General features: G+C 39.4%; 1 protein-coding gene across 6 annotated transcripts in view; it reads left to right on the plus strand.

Moving 5' to 3' along the window:
• WDR64 (WD repeat domain 64) overlaps positions 1-21,187 on the plus strand; it is a 153,832-nt gene that overhangs the window by 129,510 nt on the left and 3,135 nt on the right. For 5 of the 6 annotated variants that reach the window (XR_003523036.2, XM_027611248.2, XM_027611249.2 and 2 more), the window contains 6 exons: positions 6,288-6,346; positions 10,338-10,447; positions 13,473-13,661; positions 15,372-15,477; positions 18,243-18,323; positions 19,141-19,254. Coding sequence is in view for 5 of the 6 variants with exons in the window: in XM_027611248.2 (XP_027467049.2) it covers positions 6,288-6,346; positions 10,338-10,447; positions 13,473-13,661; positions 15,372-15,477; positions 18,243-18,323; positions 19,141-19,254 (659 nt within the window). In the remaining variant the exon portion in view is untranslated. The remainder of the gene's footprint in view (positions 1-6,287; positions 6,347-10,337; positions 10,448-13,472; positions 13,662-15,371; positions 15,478-18,242; positions 18,324-19,140; positions 19,255-21,187) is intronic. The other variant, XM_027611250.2, reaches the window with a different exon arrangement.

The following is a 21,187-nucleotide window of genomic DNA, read 5'->3' on the forward strand; positions in this document are numbered from 1 at the left end:
AAGACAACCGACAGAATGGGAGAAAATATTTGCAAATGACATATCAGATAAAGGGCTAGTATCCAAAATCTATAAAGAACTTATGAAACTCAACACCCAAAGAACAAATAATCCAATCAAGAAATGGGCAGAAGACATGAACAGACATTTCTCCAAAGAAGACATCCAATGGCCAACAGGCACATGAAAAAGTGCTCCACATCACTCGGCATCAGGGAAATCCAAATCAAAACTTCAATGAGATACCACCTCACACCCGTCAGAATGGCTAAAATTAACAAGTCAGGGAACGACAGATGTTGGCGGGGATGTGGAGAAAGGGGAACCCTCCTACACTGTTGGTGGGAATGCAAGCTGGTGCAACCACTCTGGAAAACAGTATGGAGGTTCCTCAAACAGTTGAAATTAGAGCTACCGTTCGATCCAGCAATTGCACTACTGGGTATTTACCACAAAGATACAAATGTAGGGAACCGAAGGGGTACGTGTACCCCAATGTTTATAGCAGCAATGTCCACCATAGCCAAACTGTGGAAAGAGCCAAGATGCCCATCGACAGATGAATGGATAAAGAAGAAGTGGTATATATACACAATGGAATATTATGCAGCCATCAAAAGGAATGATATCTTGCCATTTGCAACGACGTGGATGGAACTGGAGGGTGTTATGCCGAGTGAAATAAGTCAATCAGAGAAAGACATGTATCACATGACCTCACTGATATGAGGAATTCTTAATCTCAGGAAAGAAACTGAGGGTTGCTAGAGTGGTAGGGGGGTGGGAGGGATGGGGTGGCTGGGTGATAGACATTGGGGAGGGTATGTGCTACGGTGAGCGCTGTGAATTGTGCAAGACTGTTGAATCACAGTTCTGTACTTCTGAAACAAATAACGCAACATATTTTAAGAAAAAATAAAAAGAAGAAGATAACAGGAGAGGAAGAAAAGGGGAGTATGTTAGAGGGGGAGACGAACCATGAGAGATGATGGACTCTGAAAAACAAACTGAGGGTTCTAGAGGGGAGGGGGGTAGGGGGATGGGTTAGCCTGGTGATGGGTATTGAGGAGGGCACGTTCTGCATGGAGCACTGAGTGTTATGAACAAACAATGAATCATGGAACACTGCACCAAAAACTAATGATGTAATATATGGTGATTAACATAACAATAAAAAATTAAAAAAAAAAGAAAAAAAGAAAAAGAAAAAAATAATAATAAATGTCTGATAGAATTCCCCTGGGAAGCCATCTGGCCCTGGGCTTTTGTTTGTTGGTAGATTTTTGATGACTGCTTCAATTTCCTTAGTGGTTACAGGTCTGTTCAGGTTTTCTGTTTCTTCCTGGTTCAGTTTTGGTAGTTGATACATCTCTAGGAATGCACCCATTTCTTCCAGGTTATCTAATTTGCTGGCATAGAGTTGCTCATAATATGTTCTTGTAATTGTTTGTATGTCTTTGGTGTTGGTTGTGATCTCTCCTCTTTCATTCATGATTTTGTTGATTTGGGTCATTTCTCTTTTCTTTTTGATAAGTCTGGCCAGGGGTTTATCAATCTTGTGAATTCTTTCAAAGAACCAGCTCCTAGTTTCGTTGATCTGTTCTACTGTTCTTTTGGTTTCTATTTCATTGATTTTTGCTCTGATCTTTATTATTTCTCTTCTCCTGCTGGGTTTTGGCTTTATTTGCTGTTCTTTCTCTAGCTCCTTTAGGTGTAGGGTTAGGTTGTGTAGTTGAGACCTTTCTTATTTCTTGAGAAAGGCTTGTATTGCTATACACTTTCCTCTCAGGACTGCCTTTGCTGCATCCCAAAGATTTTGAACAGTTGTGTTTTCATTTTCATTGGTTTCCATGAATTTTTTTAATTCTTCTTTAATTTCATGGTTGACCCATTCATTCTTTAGTAGGATGCTCTTTAGCCTCCATGTATTTGAGTTCTTTCTGACTTTCCTCTTGTGATTGAGTTCTAGTTTCCAAGCATTGTGGTCTGAAAATATGCAGGGAATAATCCCAATCTTTTGGTATCAGTTGAGACCTGATTGGTGACCTAGCATGGGATCTATTCTGGAGAATGTTCCATGGGCACTAGAGAAGAAGGTGTATTCCGTTGCTTTGGGATGGAATGTTCTGAATATGTTTGTGAAGTCCATTTGGTTCAGTGTGTCATTTAAAGTCTTTATTTCCTTGTTGATATTTTGCTTAGATGATCTGTCCATTTCAGTCAGTCACTTTAACACCCGTTAAAGTCCCCCACTATTATTGTATTGTTGTCAATGTTTTTCTTTGCTTTTGTTATTAATTGCCTTATATAACTGGCTGCTCCCATGTTAGGGGCATAGATATTCACAATTGTTAGATCTTCTTGTTGAATAGACCCTTTAAGTAAGATATAGTGTCCTTCTTCATCTCTTATTACAGTCTTTGTTTTAAAATCTAATTTGTCATATAAGAATTGCCACCCCAGCTTTCTTTTGGTGTCCATTAGCATGGTAAATGGTTTTCCACCCCCTCACTTTCAATCTGGGGGTGTCTTTGGTTCTAAAATGAGTCTCTTGCAGACAGCATATCAATGGGTCTTGTTTTTTAATCCAATCTGATAGCCTGTGCCTTTTGATTGGGGCATTAGCCCATTTACATTCAGGGTAAGTATTGAAAGGTATGAATTTAGTGCCATTGTATTACCTGTAAGGTGACTGTGACTGTATATTGTCTGTGTTTCTTTCTGATCTATGATGCTTTTAGGCTCTCTCTTTGCTTGGAGGACTCCTTTCAATATTTCTTGTAGGGCTGGTTTTGTGTTTGCAAATTCCTTCAGTTTTTGTTTGTCCTGGAAGCTTTTTACCTCTCCTTTTATTTTCAATGACAGCCTAGCTGGATATAGTATTCTTGGCTGCATATTTTTCTCGTTTAGTGCTCTGAAGATATCATGCCAGTCCTTTCTGGCCTTCCAGGTCTCTGTGGATAGGTCTGTTGCCACTCTAATGTTTCTACCATTGTAGGTTACATATCTCTTCTCCCGAGCTGCTTTCAGGATTTTCTCTTTTTCTCTGAGACTCGTCAGTTTTACTATTAGATGTCTGGGTGTTGACCTATTTTTATTGATTTTGAGAGGGGTTCTCTGTGCCTCCTGGATTTTGATGCCTGTTTCCTTCCCCACATTAGGGATGTTCTCTGCTATTATTTGCTCCAATATACCTTCTGCCCCTCTGTCTCTTTCTTCTTCTTCTGGGATCCCAATTATTCTAATATTGTTTTGTCTTATGGTATCGCTTATCTCTCGAATTCTGCCCTCGTGATCCTGTAGTTGTTTCTCTCTCTTTTTCTCAGCCTCTTTATTTTCCATCATTTGGTCTTCTATATTGCTGATTCTCTCTTCTGCCTCATTTATCCTAGCAGTTAGTACCCCCATTTTTGATCGCACCTCATTAATAGCCTTTTTGATTTCGACTTGGTTAGATTTTAGTTCTTTTATTTCTCCAGAAAGGGTTTCTCTAATAACTTCCATGCTTTTTTCAAGCCCAGCTAGTATCTTTAAAGTCATGATTCTGAACTCTAGGTCCGACATCGTACTAATGTCCATATTGAGTAGGTCCCTGGCAGACGGTACTACCTCTTGTTCTTTTTGCTGACGTGATTTTTTTTCATCTTGTCATTTTGTCCAGAGGAGAATAGATGAATTAGAGAACAAAATGCTAACAGGTTAACAATGTCCCCAGCAAATATACTCTATGCAAATCAGAAAAGACCGGAAACCAGGGGAAAAGAAAGGGAAAGAAAGAAAAAAGAAAGAGAAAAAAAGAAAAAGATAATAACAAACAAAAACAGAACAAAACAAAAGAAAAAAAACAGAATATGATCAAATATGATCAGGCTAGTGCATAGATCAGTGCACACACTAGATTTTGGGTGTATTTTGGTCTGTTAGAAGAAAGTGCCTCCTAAAATTTTAAAGGAAGAAAGACTTATATATGTACAAAATAAGGGTTGATACAATGAAGGGATGGAAGATGACTGTAAAGATGAAAATTATAAAAGGTTTTATAAACGGAATTGATAAGATAAGAAGTTGTTTGGAAGAAGAAAGAAAAAGATTTAAAAAAAAAAGAAAAAAATGGGAGAGACTGTGATCAGGCAGGAGACTAGAACAAAGCCATACACTAGTGATTTAAGGTATATTTTGATCTGTTAGAATAAACTGTATCTGAAAATTTTAAAGAGAGAAGAACTTATATATATATATGCCAAAAATAAGGGTAACTACTATGAAGGGATAAAATATGAGTCTAAAAATGAAAAATAAAAAATGTTTTTTTAAAAAAGGGATTGATAAGATGTTGGTTGAAAAAGGGAAAAGGAAAAATTCAAAAAAACCCACAAAAACAGTTAAAAATTAACTTTGAAAAACTAATGAATCATGGTAAAAAAGCCATGAATTCCGGGGCGCCTGGGTGGCTCAGTCGTTAAGCCTCTGCCTTCAGCTCAAGTCATGATCCCAGCATCCTGGGATCTAGCCCCACATCGGGCTCCCCGCTCTGCGGGGAAGTCTGCTTCTCCCTCCCCCACTCCCCCTGCTTGTGTTCCCTCTCTCGCTGTTTCTCTCTCTGTCAAATAAATAAAAAAATCTTAAAAAAAAAAAAAAAGCCATGAATTCCATATGCAGTATTCCCCTAGCGCTGGAGTTCTTCCGTTCTCCTTGATCGGTAAACTTGGTCTTGGCTTGCTGGCTGTTCCTGCTGATCTTCTGGGGGAGGGGCCTGTTGCTGTGGTTCCCAAATGTCTTTGCCGGAGGCAGAATTGCCCCGCCCTTGTTGGTCCGGGCTAACCAAGCTGCTAGGGTTTGCTCTTGGGAGCTTTTGTTCCCTGCAATCTCTCGGCACAGCTTTGGAGGATCAGGGTGAAAATGGTGGCCTCCCAATCTCTGCCCAGAAGAGCTGAGAACTCGGGGCCCTGCTCCTCAATGTGCCCCCAGAGAAAAGCAGTGAGTCACTCCCATCTCCCCGGACTCCGGCCGTACTCCATGCTCACCCGGCCTATGACTGAGCATTTCTATCTCTGGCACCCGAACCCGCGTGTAGTCTCCAAACCCAGCAGATCCCTGCGGTGCACTCCCACCCCGCTCCTCCCGGGGGAGGAAGGGGAGTCTTCCCGGATCTGCCGCTTGTTGGGTACCTGCTGGAGGCACAGTGGCCCAACTGGGCCGTGGATCACAGTTTATGGCAACCCCGAGCTGAGAGCCCGTGCCTCGGCTCTGTCTCTGCAGCCGGCTTCCCTGCTCCAATACCTGGGAGCTCTGCCGCACTCAGGCACCCCCAGTCTTTCTGTGACCCCGAGGGTCCTGAGACCACACTGTCCCGTGAGGGTTCCACCCCCTGCTTAGCCACTGGAGTGACATCCCTCAGCGGAACCGACTTCAAAAAGTTCCGATTTTGTGCCCCGCGGCTCTAGCACTTGCCAGAAGCAGCCAACGGAGGCCCCCTCCCCCGCCGTCTATCCTCCAGAATATTGCCTCGGATTCACTTCTCCGCACGTCCTACCTTCCAGAAAGTGGTCACTTTTCTGCTCAGAGAGTTGTTGCTACTCTCTTCTTCGATCTCCTGTTGAGTTCGTAGGTGTTCAGAATGGTTTGATCCCTATTCAGCTGAATTCCTGAGACCAGACGAAATCCACGTCTCCTACTCCTCCACCATCTTGCTCCCTAGGTCTCTCCTTCATTTTTAAAGGACAACTTCACAAGGTACAGAATTCTAGGCTGATGGTTGTCCTCTCAACACTTAAATATTTCATTCCACTGTCTTCTTGCTTGCACAGTTTCTGAGAAGTTAGATGTAATCCTTATATTGTTCCTTTATAAATAAGGTATTTTTCCCCCTGGTTCCTTTCAAGACTTTTTTTTTTCTTTCTGCAGTTTGAATATGCCTAGATGTAGTCCTTGATGCTTTTCTAAATCTAGTTTTATCATTTGGATTGTAGAATGATTATCTCTGTAACGGTTTGGACTCCATTTCGTAGTGGCATATTCATTTCTATTGCATCTACTCTGACATCTAGAAGGACTTTGAGTATCCATGGCAACAATAATTCATAATGAGGTTGCCATGTATGCTCAACAAAACAGAATTCCTACATATAAAAATGGATATAAATTTTTTTCTTTCATTTCTGGGTTTTCAAATTCTATTTTATTTACCATTGTAAATGCTTAAGTCAAATTAATTTGGTGGTCTGGGCAGTATCTGCTTAGATATCATGATATCTAACTAAAGATTCCAATGTTTACATCTTATACAGAAGGACATGTTATCCTTTGCAGTATTGGTTCCTTCCTGGATCCACCTCATGAAGAAAAGGTAAGAACTTTAGTTTTAGTTTAATTCATGAACCAGCACATACTAATTGACCATTTCTCTATGCTAGATACCACAAAAGATAGAACAAGACAAGAATCCCTACTTTTGAGTCATATATAATAGTTCTGAATCTTAAGAGTACTCTTATCTTGATGGGCACTGAGAAATGTATGGAATTGTTGAATCATTAAATTGCATACCTGACACTAATGTAACATTGTATGTTAATTATACATGAAATAAGAAAAGAAATAAGAAACAAGCTACATGCCAAATAACCATGGTTTACTGGTGAGTAGAGAGGAAGAGTGAGTGAGCCAGCACTTGGCCGCTTTATAGCGTCTTCATGTTTTCACTTATTTGAGAGAATCTATATAGAAACCCAGAACTTAGGGCACCTGGGTGGCTCAGTCGGTTCAGCGTCTGCCTTTGGTTCAGGTCATGATCCCCGGGTCCTAGGATCGAGTCTCACATCAGGCTCCTTACTCAGCAGGGAGCCTTCTTCTCCCTCTGCCTGTCACTCCCCCTGCTTGCGCGCTCTCTCTCTTACTCTCTTTCTCTCTCTCAAATAAATTAAAAAAAAAAAAAACTTTAAAAAAAAAAGAAACCCAGAGCTTAAGGATTCACACATCATCTAGTCCTCCATAGTCAGCTTATATATCTTCACAGAAGGAGAGTCTATAACTTTTCCTTACAAGTCTAGTCTAGTGTCCAACCATTATAAGTAAGTCACAGGGATGAAAAGTACAGCATAGAGAATATAGTCAAAACACTGTAATAACTTTGGTGACAGATGGTAGCTATGCTTATCATGAACACTGTGTAATGTTCAGAATTGTCGAATCAGTATGTTGTACACTTGTAACTAACATAACATTGTATGTCAACTCTACTTCAATTAAAAAGAAAGAAACTCTTCCTCACATCTAGTCTAAATCCTCCTTGTAATTCAAACATATTTTATGCTCTTTTTAGTGTTAATGCAATGTAAATGTCACCAATCTTATTCATAACCATTTAAATATGCATTTTTTGTGTGAATGTGGATATACAAATATAGCTACATATATTATAAAGACTCAACACTCATTAAAGGTTGCAGCAAGGAAGCACTATTTTACCCTAGGCTTATTTCCCTTTAAGTTCATATTTCAAACCCAAAAAGCAAGCAAATAGCAATCTTTTTGCTTTTGGATCCTAAGTAGTAACATATGGTTACATAGATTAGGATTGGATTCCTTGCAGAGTGTCACAGAATGGTTACTGTTTCAAACGTTATTTCATTTGATCCATAGAATTTTCTTTTTGTTTCCAAGAACCAATTAGAGTTTTATAACATTCAGATGTTTAGCTTTAGTATGATTATCTCCACTTTGCCAAAGGGAAATCAGAGACTGGCTTGCCTAGCAGCATGTAGACAGGTAGTGACTAAGCTGGGGCTAGAACCAGTCTTGTCCTCAAATCCAGCACTCTTTCCATACAACCCTAACTCCTATCAAATAGAAAACAACATTTAAACTTACAAAGCACAAAGTTTCACTTATCAACAGCTATAAATGGCCTACAATCAAGGCATGTTGTGAAAGGAACAAAAACAACATTCTTGAACCATGTATAGGTGGAAAGTTATCTGTTTTCTCTGAATTGTGATGATTATCATAGTCCATTATTAATTTTAAGACATAAAAATATGATCCAAAGCTTACAGACTTTTTAATAGTTTATTTATTAATTTGACAGCGAGAGAAGAAACACAAGTAGGGGGAGAGGGAGAGGAAGAAGCAGGCTTCCGGTGGAGCAGGGAGTCCAATGCAGGGCTCGATCCCAGGACCCTGGGATCATGACCTGAGCTGAAGGCAGACACCTAACTGACTGAGCCACCCAGGCACCCCCAAAGCCTATAGTTTTGTAAATGGACTTTCCATAAACTGGAAAATGAGTCCTTTACATTTAGAGAAAATATTAAAAACAAAGTTATAAAATAATATTGAATTAGACTGAAAGAATTTTTACCAATTTAAAAACAAAGACTTTGGGGCACCTGGGTGGCTCAGTCATTAAGCATCTGCCTTCGGCTCAGGTCATGATCCCAGGGTCCTGGGATCGAGCCCCGCATTGGGCTCCTTGCTCCACGGGAAGCCTGCTTCTCCCTCTCCCACTCCCTTTGCTTGTGTTCCCTCTTTCGCTGTGTCTTTCTCCGTCAAAAAATAAATAAAATCTTTTAAATAAATAAATAAATAAATAAAAACAAAGACTTTAGTCACTTATTTGAAATTATTCTATATTCAATCTCATTTCAACCTTTTCTGTGTTTGGACAATATTTTTTCCACAAAATGTACACTATGCACACTTTCCACAATGTATTTGTACACTTTGTACTTGAACATGGCTGCTTATTGACAAATATACAACACAATTTGGTTATAAGATGCCTCACTATTACACAGACGAATATAATACCATGAATTAAATCAGGTTCAGTTATAGATTACAACTACAGCAAAAACCTCATAGGTTAGTCTATACATCAGACATTAATCTGGTTCTCTTGCAACATTACTATTAAAGAGATTTTCCATGTAATAATAGATATTCTAAGAGATAGGATAGTCAAAACCTGTCCACAGAAAGAGAAATCACACATATGATAATATACACATGTCTACAGGAAAAAAAAAGTCTTAGAGCAATGTTTTTCTAAATATAGGTTGTAACCCACTTGTGGGTTATAAAATCAATTTAATGGGTGGTGACCATATTTTCATTAAAAAAAGGGAATGGAGTGGAATGAGATGCAAAAGAATAGACTAGACATTACCAATGTACGTCACACCAGGTAAGGTTAAGTATCTTTGTGTGAAGGATACTGAAACTTTTTCAGGACGCATGTGCAGGTATTTTATCTGTTTACTGGATCATGAAGTAAAATGTATTTCTTACTATAGATATGGCACATAGCAGAAAAACACTTGCCTTAGAGAATTCCATCCCAAGGCAGAGAAAGAATCTTGGATGACAAGATACTCTTAACTAGCTATGAGATGATAAGAAGTAGGAGAATGCAGATTTCACCCTGATTCTCTAAGAACAACTCAAGGGAACTGAGTCAGAAGGCCAAGAAATTTAGGAGGAATTGTGTCTGCCTTCGTTAGAGTCTAAATGAATAGGAGACTCGTAGGATCACTCCCAAGCTGCCTGAATTCTAGGCACACAAATGCTCTAGGTAGATGACCCAAGAAGAAGTAGTCCTGATCTGGGGTCATCAGAGATAGAGAGGGAACATGCTCTAAGGCGAGGTTGCTACAGAGCCAGCTCCCCAGTTGACAACTCTAGTTCACGCAATTCAGGCCTGTTTAGTGGTTCTACACTTGAGGATACGGCACATCTTGAAGGAACATACCTATCAAGCCTCCTGATGTCTTTGAAAGAGAATGAGCTAGGCCCATTCCTTTTGTCTATTCCTCGTGGTATATAGGTATCATATATAACCCCATTGCCATCATTGCCACCACCAAAAAAAAAAAAAAAAGGAACAAAATAGCCAGGGCTATTTCTGGATAAAATTTGAAAACTGGAAAATTTTGCCAGCCTACCCTTTGGTCCTCACCTTTCATCTCCGCTTCCTCTTGTTCCTGATTCCACTCTGTCTTGGCCTCTCCTACAGCTCTTCTCTTAAAGCTTTTCCTTCATCTACTCATCTTGTAATCCTCAACTAAATTAATTGTTAATCCTCACTTGAATAAGAAATTGCTAAAGACATGAGATCTCTCCTCTCCCAGGGATATGTGCAGATTAGCAAACACATAAACATGTAGTCTGGGTACCTGAGCAAGGAAGAAGAGCTCACAGGGAGAGGGACTGCATCTTGCACAGATGTCCACACCATTCACTCATGAGCTTGGCTCATTAATGGTTAATGGTTTTGCTCAAGATTGGATTTTGATCAGCATATACTTATTCCACGGGATGTGTTTATCGTTGCTCTCTAGAAATTGAAGCAGCTGCTTGCCTGGCGTGCTCATTCTTTAGAAATTATTCAAATGATCTACGTAGAAGACAAGCAAATGGTGCTTACTGCCTCCATCGATGGCTCAGTAAGGTACGGACCTTCATATGGTGAATTTAGGGTTTTGAGCATGAGAAGTAAAAATTCTAAGCTAAAGTTTAAGTATATACCCTAAATACACTCTTGATTGGATAATTAAAATAAATAAATACATAAACAAACAAAAGGTAGCACGCACAAAGGGCTTTGAAAAGGTGGCCACTGGTTTGGAATTCTTTTCCATGCCCAAGGAGATGAGATGCCCTGCTCATCTACATTAGAAGTATAACAAATACTTTAATAAAAGTGGTTTTTTGGTGGACTCATTTTGAAGAATTAAGCAAGATGATTATCTCAGAGAGATAGACTCATGCCCAGGGAAGGCCCCAGGGGACACAGGATCAAAAATCACAAAGAGAGTAAGAGCAAAGTGCAACTTAACTGCTGAGAAAAGTGAAAGTGAGCTAATGTTTTCATGGGCAATGTGATTGATTTTGCAAAGTCTACTTGTTATCAGTTGCCTGAATAATGCTAAGGATACATACACAAATTGCTGAACACACACACACACACACACACATATACAAAGAGAAAAGAAATGTCATGACATTCCTTGAGACAAATTGCTGCATATTAAAATGTCTCAAAATCATGGTAATGAATTATCCTCTGGGGAGAATAGTCAGGAATGATTGAGAGAGGTGGAGAGACTTCAAAGTGTACTGGAAAGCTTAAACATAGTGAAGGCAAAAAGGAAGGAATATTTTATATTGTATAAAAGACCCTGTGTGAACCTGAGGCTGATTTGGATCTTCACACAACAGCCCCCAAAGGATTTTAAGTGAAGGACTAACATCATCTGATTTACATTTTTAAAAAACAACATGTAGGGAATGGATTTCAGAGCAGCAAGATGGGAGCAAAGAGAACAGTTTGAAGTCTGTGCTGAATACAGTGGCCTGGACTAGGGCAGTGCTTGAAGGAAAGAGTCTGGGTCTGGGAACTATCTAGGAGGTAAAATTCGGGAGACAGAAACTTTAACTGAAAGGGGAGGTAAGCAATAGATGTCAAGGATACCTCCCCGGCCTATACAGCTCAGTGAATGTCAGTACCATTCATGAAGAGAGGAGGCACTAAAAGAGGAAGATATTTTGAGTGTGGAAGGGTGGAGGCCAACCTTTAGAAATGTTGAGTTCGAGGGCGTCTGTGGGGGTAAGGTCCTAACTGGAGTCAGAGCTCTTCTCTGCCAAAAAAGGAATCTGTTGTTTTATTCATAGGAAAAATTAAGGACATGACATTTCATTATTATAGATGTTTTTCACGACTCTGTCCCTTGGGTCTCTGTTCCAGCTTATTTTCAGCTACCTGTCAGCAGAAGTGCTAATTGGGGATGGTAGTGCACACACACACGCCCCACATGTCACATGTGCACACACTAGCAGTCACCCTTGGCACAGAGAACTGACTTTCAAGATTCCTTCAAGTGAAGATCTCCCTAGATATGCAGCTCAGAAAAAGTAGTTCTATGAATAGCTATCTCAGAGATAGTTCTCTTTATCTTTTTAAAGATTTTATTTATTTATTTATTTGACAAAGAGAGATAGCGAGAGCAGGAACACAAGCAGGGGGAGTGGGAGAGGGAGAAGCAAGCTTCCCATGGAGCAGGGAGCCTGATGCGGGGCTCAATCCCAGGACCCTGGGATCATGACCTGAGCCAAAGGCAGACGCCCAACAACTGAGCCGCTCAGGCACCCTGACAGTTCTCTTGATAACTAAGCTCTGTCCTTTTGCGAACACTAGCTGCCACTTTCTAACAGAGTAGGCAATTTAACACTCTAGATCTTGTCAAAAAGATGATGATTTTATAATAGGAAAACCTGTAATTAAGGCTTAGCTCTTGGACAGAGGATAGAAGGGGTGAAGATCCATATCTGAGGCCTCGGAAATCAGGCTGAGAGGTGGGATTGATCATCTGAGAGAATTCCACATGCAGCAGGAAATGCCACAAAACAAAGGAGAGCAGAAGCTGCTTCAGTCCTGGCCAAGAACACAGTGAGTTTAGAGTTGTCCTGAAGGTAGTCCTTACCCTCTAACTGCCATGCTGGAAGGGCTGGTCCATTTCATTTTAATAAATGCTCTGGCAAGACCACAGCATTGATGCAGTGTTGAGGAATTCAAATATGTAACGGATATAAAGTGCTTATGCTACATTCTTAGGATGCTGTCAGGTGTGAGGAATGCTGGCTGAATACCTCCGCTCTGCCTTCTCCTCTATGCCCACCCCCTTGACCTGGGAAACTCTTGGACTTTGTGGAATTAACTCTTAGTTCGTGTCACTTGGCCTCCTCATAGGTCATGAGGACTGCTTCCATCATTTGCTACTCTGAGGTTGAAATCAAGACAGAAAAGAAAAATCTCCCACATACTTTTATCTGTCCTCGAGACCTAGGGCACACACTCCTGCTAACGGCATTCTGTAGTACTTTAGAGCAAGTGGGCTACTTAGAGGGATCTCATTGCACTGAACCAATGGAGAAATAATGCATACAGATAAAAAGCCACTTCTTCTGCCATGTCAGAACTCAGTCATAAAAAATTAGTATGGCGTTTCCATAATAGTAGGAATTATGGACAGATGTTGAGAGGATGCTGGTAATAGGAAAAGCGTCCGTAGGAAACCCCTCCCCCAAGTTCTACTGATGTTGATACAGAGGTAGACGGCTGAGATGTAGCCCATTCAAAGGCCTAATTCAGCTAATACACTGTCAGGCAACATGGGTTCTGCTCACCTTGAAGGAGCAGGGTTATTCTGGGAAATATCTGTTCCTTGTTTTCTGGCTTTAATGGATGTGCATCATAAGTACATCAAGTTGACACTTCCCAAAATTGCTGTAGATTAGAATTCTAACTGATAAAAATGCTTATGCTCTGATTAGTTTCATGTATTTAATAGAAGAGTCCTAGAATCAAGCTTCAAATCCCTAGTGGATCAGTGAAAATTCATATAAATGATCTAATAAACAGAATAATTCCACTGAATTCCAGTCACTTTCTTCTCCCTACCTTTGCCTCGCCTCAGGCTCTGGCATGCCTTCAATGGTCATTACTGTGGATATTTTGGACAACGAAGAATGTTTGAAATATCACAAACAAGTGATTTCATTTTGCCATGTGATGTTAATGAATATCCTGTAGAAATAAAAGAAGAAAACAAGTTCACAGAGAAGAAGCAAAAATATGAATATCCTCTGGTATTTGACCAGCAAAAGTAAGACCATTGGTTTTGGTTTTGGTTTGGTTTTGTTTTTAGATGAACAGACCAAGAATTAAACTCTTATGATACTGTGACACTATGCGGGACGTGGAGAATTCAAAGGTGAAAAGTCCAGGCCTTTTCAATAATGTCACAGTCCAGTAGAGAGGAGAAATATGTAAACAAAAAGCTACAATTCGGTTTAATAGTACTTTTAAGATAATCACAGAGGAGTAAATGGAATGTAACCAAGCAAAGAAGACCAAAGAGGCAATTTTGGTCTTCTTTGCTTAGTTGAATCCTATTTAAGTAAAAGGACTAAATAATGAAACACTATGATACATCATCAGGTTTTTCAAGGCTTGGGAGTCCAGTAAGCAAGCAAGGAAGTCATGGTAGGAAATAGAGCAAGAAAAGTTTATAGAGGCTAAACCACAATGGGCTTCTGTCATGGGCCAACATAAGGATTTTAAACATTAGAGAAATCATAGTGACAGAATACACAAACAGGTCTGAAGAAAAAGATAGTGAGTTTGGTTTGGACAGATTTAAGTTTAGATGCTTGTGGGACATCCAAATGGAGGTATTTAATGAGCATTGAGATAGGCCCATCTGGATGTTGAAGAGAAAACCACAAGCAAGTATTTGAGAAATAAATAGGAAACATGAGGTGACAATAGGATAGGTTACTTTGTAAAGAAGTCAAATAGCTCTAACATTGAGTAAGAGTTTGATTCATGAGTTTGCTTGTGTCTCAGGGACATCTGAGCATTGCTTAAAGGTTTAGAGGAGAAGGACAGTTCCCCAGGAGGGCATAGAGTGTTGGCAGAAGGTGTTCTGTGCTTTTGGAATGTTCAGTTGTGGTTTTGATGTGGTTGGATCTTTGTCATAATGGAAGAGATCAGTGCTCATTTGAGCTCAACATCAGCAAAGCATGGTGGATAACCTCAGGGAACCAGTCTTACCTGGACTAGCAAAATGGAGCAGACCAGCCCTGGGGAACTGACTAGATGAGTCCAAAGTGGGAAGAATCAGACGGGATTGTCTAAAATAAAGTCCTTTAAGGAAATTCCAAGTGAGTCAAAGCTGGAGACACTTAGTGCCATCATCTAGTCCAACAGCTGGTAGAATAAATAGGAACTGAAACTAAGAGTCACAAGCCACACAGAATTTGGATTAAAACAGGAGCAATTTGAGAAAAATCAACAAGGGTTCCAGGGGACTGCCAAAACCCCAACTGAAGTGCTCAAGGCTAGCCAGCAAGAGCACTGGAGAAAAAGTCATGCCAAAATGTGAGCAGTGGTATAGTAGAGCCAAGATGTGGTAAAGTTCACCAAGCAAAGTTGGTAAGTCTCCCTTGGGTAACTGCTGAGCCTTGACCATCCATCTATCTTAGTACTCAAAATAGTATATTCTAATTTGGTAATATGCATCTCCTTCACTAACTCTGTGAGTTCCTTGAGGATGAAGACCATGTTTTGTACATCTATATATACCCAGTTCTTAGCTTAATGCTTCGCACACAGTTGGCACTCAAAAGGTATTCAAGTGAGCAAACAGAGAATGACTTAAATGCAGAGGTAACATCGTTAGGACTGGTGCCACGGGAGCCAGAGAATCGGGGACCCAGAGAAAGCAGGATGTAATGGATACTTGTTTAGTAAGCAGAGAGAATAAAAGATGTGGGTATGTGCTGAACAGTTTTCCTTGTATCTTTTTATGCAGATGGAAAAAAATGAGCTCAATGTCTTTGCTTTTCAAACGTACACCTCCCAAGGCCTTTGAAGTGGATCATGACTTTAAATTTTTCAAGTCTCTTTCTTCTCCCAAGGTAGCCTTAAAACAAATGAACGAAAAACAAACAAATAAAAGAAAGCACTTTGCTTTTGTTTTCCTGAATTTGGATCTCTCCAGGATTAGTTTTCTACTGCTGCTGTTACAAATTACTACATACTTGGTGGCTTAAACAATACGAATTAATTATCTTATAGTTCTGTATGTCAAAAGTCTGACCTGGGTCTTGCTGGGCTAAAATTAAGGTGTTGCCAGAGTTCTGTTCCTTTTCTGGGACTCTAAGGGGAGAATCTCAATGCTTTAGTTTGGGGCCCTCTTCCTTCATCTTCAAAGCCAGAAATGTTGACTTCTCCCTGACAGTTTTCCTGGGGTCAGAGGTCTCCCTCCTAGTGGGAAATGTTCTCTGTTTTTAAGGATGCCTGTGATGAGATTGGGCCCACCTGGATAATCCATCTCAAGGTTCCTGACCTTAATCACATCTGCAAAGTCACTTTTGTCAAGTGAGGCAGTATAGTCCCAGGCTGGGGGAGGGAGAAATAGAGTGTGGACATCTTTGATAGCCATGATTCTATCACAGACTGACACACATCAATGCAGAATTAGGAGAGAAATGGGTCCTGCTATTCATTCTATTTCTAGTATTCCTAAAGAGTGGATATAGCATGAGTTGATTTCTTCAAGATCTTCCACACAGTAAACCAAACTTAACCTTCCTAAATGTATCTCCCAACCTACTGTTGCCCCACCTTCTACAAATCAGGCTAGTTGTTGTTTCCCGAGCATTCCTGTCTTCTGCCCTGACAGTTTGTGTGAGCTGTTCTTGCCACATCAATGCTTTTCTCTGTCTCTCGAGTCCATCCTACCTTTGCAACTGACAAAGGATTAGTATCTAGAATACAAAAGAACTCCTAAGAAATCAGTAAGAAAAAAAAAAGACAGTCCAATTTAAAAAAATGGACAAACACTTAAATAGATACATCACAAAAGAAAAAAAAAAAACATTTGCCAGTAAGCACATGATGAGATGCTCAACCTCATTAGTAAATGTGGAAATTCACATCAATAACGTTATGAGATGCCATTTTACACCCAGCAGATTGGCAAATATCAGAAAGTCTGACTCTATCATGGGTCAGTGTGCATTTGGCACAATCAGAACACTAATCTGGTAGTGTAAATTGGTAGAACCACTTTGGAAAACAATATGGCATTAACCAGTAAAGTTGAAAATAGGTATAGCCTGCTAGAGATATCCCCTGGGGAAACTCTTAAACACATGCTTAGGAGACAGGTACAAAGATGCTCAGAGCAGTACTGTTTGTAATGACCAAAACCTGAAAGCAGCCTAAATGCTCATGAACAGTATAATCGGTACCTAATTATAGCATATTTATAGATTGGAACACTATGGAGCTGTGAATATAAATGGACCAAAGTAACACTCACCTGTATGGATAATAGTTTAATACATGCTACTGAATGAAAAAGTTTTGCTTAAGAACATATACATAATTATCATTTATGTAAAAGTCAAAAAGAGGCAAAACTAAATAAAATATTGCTTCAGCAAAAATCATATAATGTAAAATTATATAAATAAAAGCAAGAGAATTAAAAGCACAAAATTCAGGACAGTCATTGCCTTTAAGGGCAGATGAGAAGGACTGAGAACCTCAAAGTTGACGGCATTGTTTCAGTATGTAAAACAGAGTAGTGGGTCCATGGATGTTCATTATGTCATTATTCTTTTACAGTATCAACTTCGTATTTGATAAATACTTAATATTTCCCAAATGAAACAATTTCCATAAGCCCTACGTTTCTGTCCAGATGGAACTCAGCTGCTCCCAGAGGGCAGAGGGACAGACAGGTGAAGATGTCGAGTGTGACAGACTTAGGCTTAATATTAGATAAATTATTTTATCTCCTTCCTCATTGGAAAGCCCCCAGTGTTGTGTTGTTGTGAGGATTAAGTGAGAGAAATGTATACCAGTTACATCACAGATACTCGATAAATGTTAATTCTGCATTCCCCAACAGCCCCAGTCTCTCCTGCTTTGTGTCTTATAGCATATTCATTTACCATGTTCTCCAGTGAATCAGAATATTTATATACTTAACTTTACATCCCACCCACCGCTAAGTCCTAAGATTTTTATGGCCAAAGATATATGCAAGCACATAACAGATACTCAATTTTGTTGAATAGGATTGAAATAGCACAACCTAAAAATAAAGATTGGTAGATACTTTCAATATTGTCTTCCAATTTGAAGATAAGAAATAATCTTTTAAAGTAATTTAACTGAAGCATTAAATGCATTTTGGGAAAGCTTTAGCAAAGTTTTAAAGCTCTTGAAACAATCAAGTGCCCCAAGGATCATCTCCTCCTTTGCACAACTTGGTCTTCTCAACTGGTGGGTAAAATAGCAAAGTTATAATGCTAAAGTTGAGTTAAAACACCTTTTTCTTAGGAATCTCTGATTTTTACCAGAATCTTGTTTTGCCCATTACTTTTCTTTCTCAATTGTATAAAATATATTCATTCACTTCTTTTTTTTATCATTCACTTCTTTTTGAGGTACCATTATCAGTAATAATAATACAATGATACTAATTCTTATATCTAAGTAGCACCACGCTATATGTGTATTTCATTTGATCCTCATAAATAATCAATAGGGGAAGAACTTGCCCAAGATCATTCAGCTAATAAGCAGCAGAGTCAGGATTTGAACCCAGGAATTTTGCCGCTGAAGGAATGTGCCCTTTGCATTAAACATTCACACCTGTGTTTTGCAGATTCGAAGACGTGCCTTAAAAGGATTCCTGACTGAAAACAGAGAGGCAGGGATTGTTTTTGGTTCTCTGCCTATATATAGGGTGAGTTGGAGGTTTCTAAGACTAGAGTAATTAGAAAACAACAGGGAATCTGACATCTCATTCCTGACCCTGGGCTACCAAATAAGGTTGAAGAAAATCACATCACCAAGTCAACGGCTGCTTCTGTGAGCATACTATGTCCGATCCCCAAGAAGTCTTTAGTTCTCTGTGTCCATGGCCTTGATCACTTGTCTCTGCCAGTCCACATTAAACACCACAAGAAACGATTTCAGACTCTATCCTGGCTCTTCACCACCTACAGGACAAAATTCAAACACTTTGAGCCTGGCGTACAAACTTTTCATAATCTGGCCTCTGCCTGGACTGTCTGATCTCATTTTCTACCACTTTCCCCCATGTACCTTACACTCCAGCTATGCCAAATTTCTTGCCATTCCTTAAGCATCATTGCTCTTCCCTCTTCTCTGACTTTGCCAGCGCTGTCTCCCTGTCCAGAATTTCTTCCTTAGTACTCAGTACTCACCCTTCCAGTCTCCACTCCACATAATCTGTTAAAGAACTAATTAAACCAGGAATAATAAACTGAAGATGAAATATTTCAACTTTATCTTAACTTGTTATTTTTTAAAATGTTCTTTCTCCTTCCCAAGAACATGTTCATGATAACAGGAGCAAACACTTAACCTACAGATGATGCTAAGAGTGAAGTGTCAAGAAGGAAGAGTGGGCATTTGGGAAGGAGGGCATATTTTAAAGCAGTTGGACCTTTTCGTTCCCTATTCTCCACCCCTGAATTCACGTTACAGAAGTAATTGCCTGAAGTATGTCTTGCTAACTCTTTACTTATGGCTTCTAGGTACCAAGCCCCACCAGCCTAAGATTCCTTCCACTCATTGGCTCAGATGCACAAAGGGAATCTGCAGATGGCATTCCAGGAAAAAAGAAGGGGGTTCATGTTCAACATGAAAAAGTCAGTACTCAAAATTCCAGAGTGGATCTCTTTTCTGTCTGGGGATTGTTAACAATTGCTTTGTTCCCAGAGACATGCTGGGCCTGAAATTATCTCAGTTCATACTCTTGTCATGAATATTCCCAGATGCATGCATTTTAGCTCAGTGAGATGGAAATCAGGAATTTGTTGAATGGAGACAAAAATCAAATAGGACCTTTGAACCTGGCAGGTGAAACTTTTCCAGAGCTAATTTAAGACTTAAATTCACTGCCTAGTTTTAAAAGGCAATGTGACATAACATCTCTGAGGGCTGTGTAACCATCCTGGTACCTGCAGGGTAGAGCCGTGATATCATTAAGTTTCTGGCTCACCAGCTAAGTCAAGTTTTTTCATGTATTAAGAAGAGTAGCTAACATACAATGTTTTAGAGTTTATGTAGCACTTTTATAAATGGTTCCCTTCATTTTCACAATAATTACAAAGAAAAAATTGGGAAAAAGTGGAGCCTAACCAGAGGGTAGACGACTTGCCAAAGATCACATAAGAGTTAAATGATAAGCTGAGATCCACTCTGATTCTAAATTTCATACTCATCCCTTTAAACCATACAGCCTAGAAAATTCAAATGCTCTTACTCTTCTACTGGCTCTAGGAAGCTGGTATGGGCCCAACTTAACCTGCGGCCATTCATCCCATCGTTAAAATAGATCAAACCTTAAGGGGAAGATCTAACATATGGTACTTTTTGTAAGCCTCCACCCCATGAAATCAGACTAAAAACGGAAAGGAGCTGGTTCTTATTGCCCGTGCCTAATGGAACAACAGATAACAATCACAGCCACCACCACAACAAAAACCTGCTTTATTTAATTATGTAGAAGACTTGACCATCATTCTGTCCTCGGGCACATAATGAGAATATGAATACTTCCTGTTAATCCTCAACTCTACTAAGAATTGTTGGCAAAAGACGGGTTTTCTATAAAATAATGTAATTTATTTTTAATTGTTTTAAGTAACCGATGAGACACAGTGGTATCAATAATCCAAAACTGCACGCCTGGGTGGCTCAGTCAGTTAAGTGTCTGACTTCGGCTCAGGCCATGATCCCGTGGTCCTCGGATCGAGTCCCACGTCAGGCTCCTTGCTCAGCAGAGAGTCTGCTTCTCCTTCTGCTTCTCACTTGCTCTCTTGATCTCTCGCTCTCTCTCAAATAAATAAATAAAATCTTTTTAAAAAATTTAAAAAAAGACATATGTGGCTATCTTCTTTCTGTCACTTAGTTTGTACTTAGAAAATGTAAAGTATATGTAATATCAGATGAGGCAAAACAAATAAGAATGCAAATACAGGCAAAAAAATTATATGAACTCTAAAACCCAGAACAGTCTTTTGACTATCTGTTAGTTTTGGATTATTTATTTACTTAAGATTTTATTTATTTATCAGCACTCCAATAGCCACATATGTCTTAAATGCAAGAGGAAAGACAAAATGGAATTAAAAATTAGTCATGGTTAATGTACATAATGAAGAATCCACACTTAGATAATCAGAAATTGATTGCACTATGATTAGTTTTATCAAAGATCATGAAATATAATAAATTATTTGTCCCAACACAAAGGAGTTTTTTATATATCTGTTGTTTTAATAGATGCTTTATTTTCTTTATCACTCTGAGAGATCACTAACCACACAAAAAGGGCAAAGGAAGTAGATATCTTCATTTGCCTAGAGAAAAGGGACCACAAAACCATAATTAAAAATTTTCCTTCTGGTTTAATGAAGAAAAGAGTTAAGTGTAGTGAGGGATTAAAATCTGTTTCCAAAATAAAATTAGGTCATTTTCAGAAAACTGTGCACTTTGCAAGATAACAATAAATTCTGGAAACTGGCATGGATTAAAGAATCACTAGGTTGATTGTCTGCAATTTTAGGAACCCATACA

Source organism: Zalophus californianus, chromosome 10, assembly GCF_009762305.2.
Source record: "Zalophus californianus isolate mZalCal1 chromosome 10, mZalCal1.pri.v2, whole genome shotgun sequence".
Lineage (NCBI taxonomy): Eukaryota > Metazoa > Chordata > Mammalia > Carnivora > Otariidae > Zalophus > Zalophus californianus.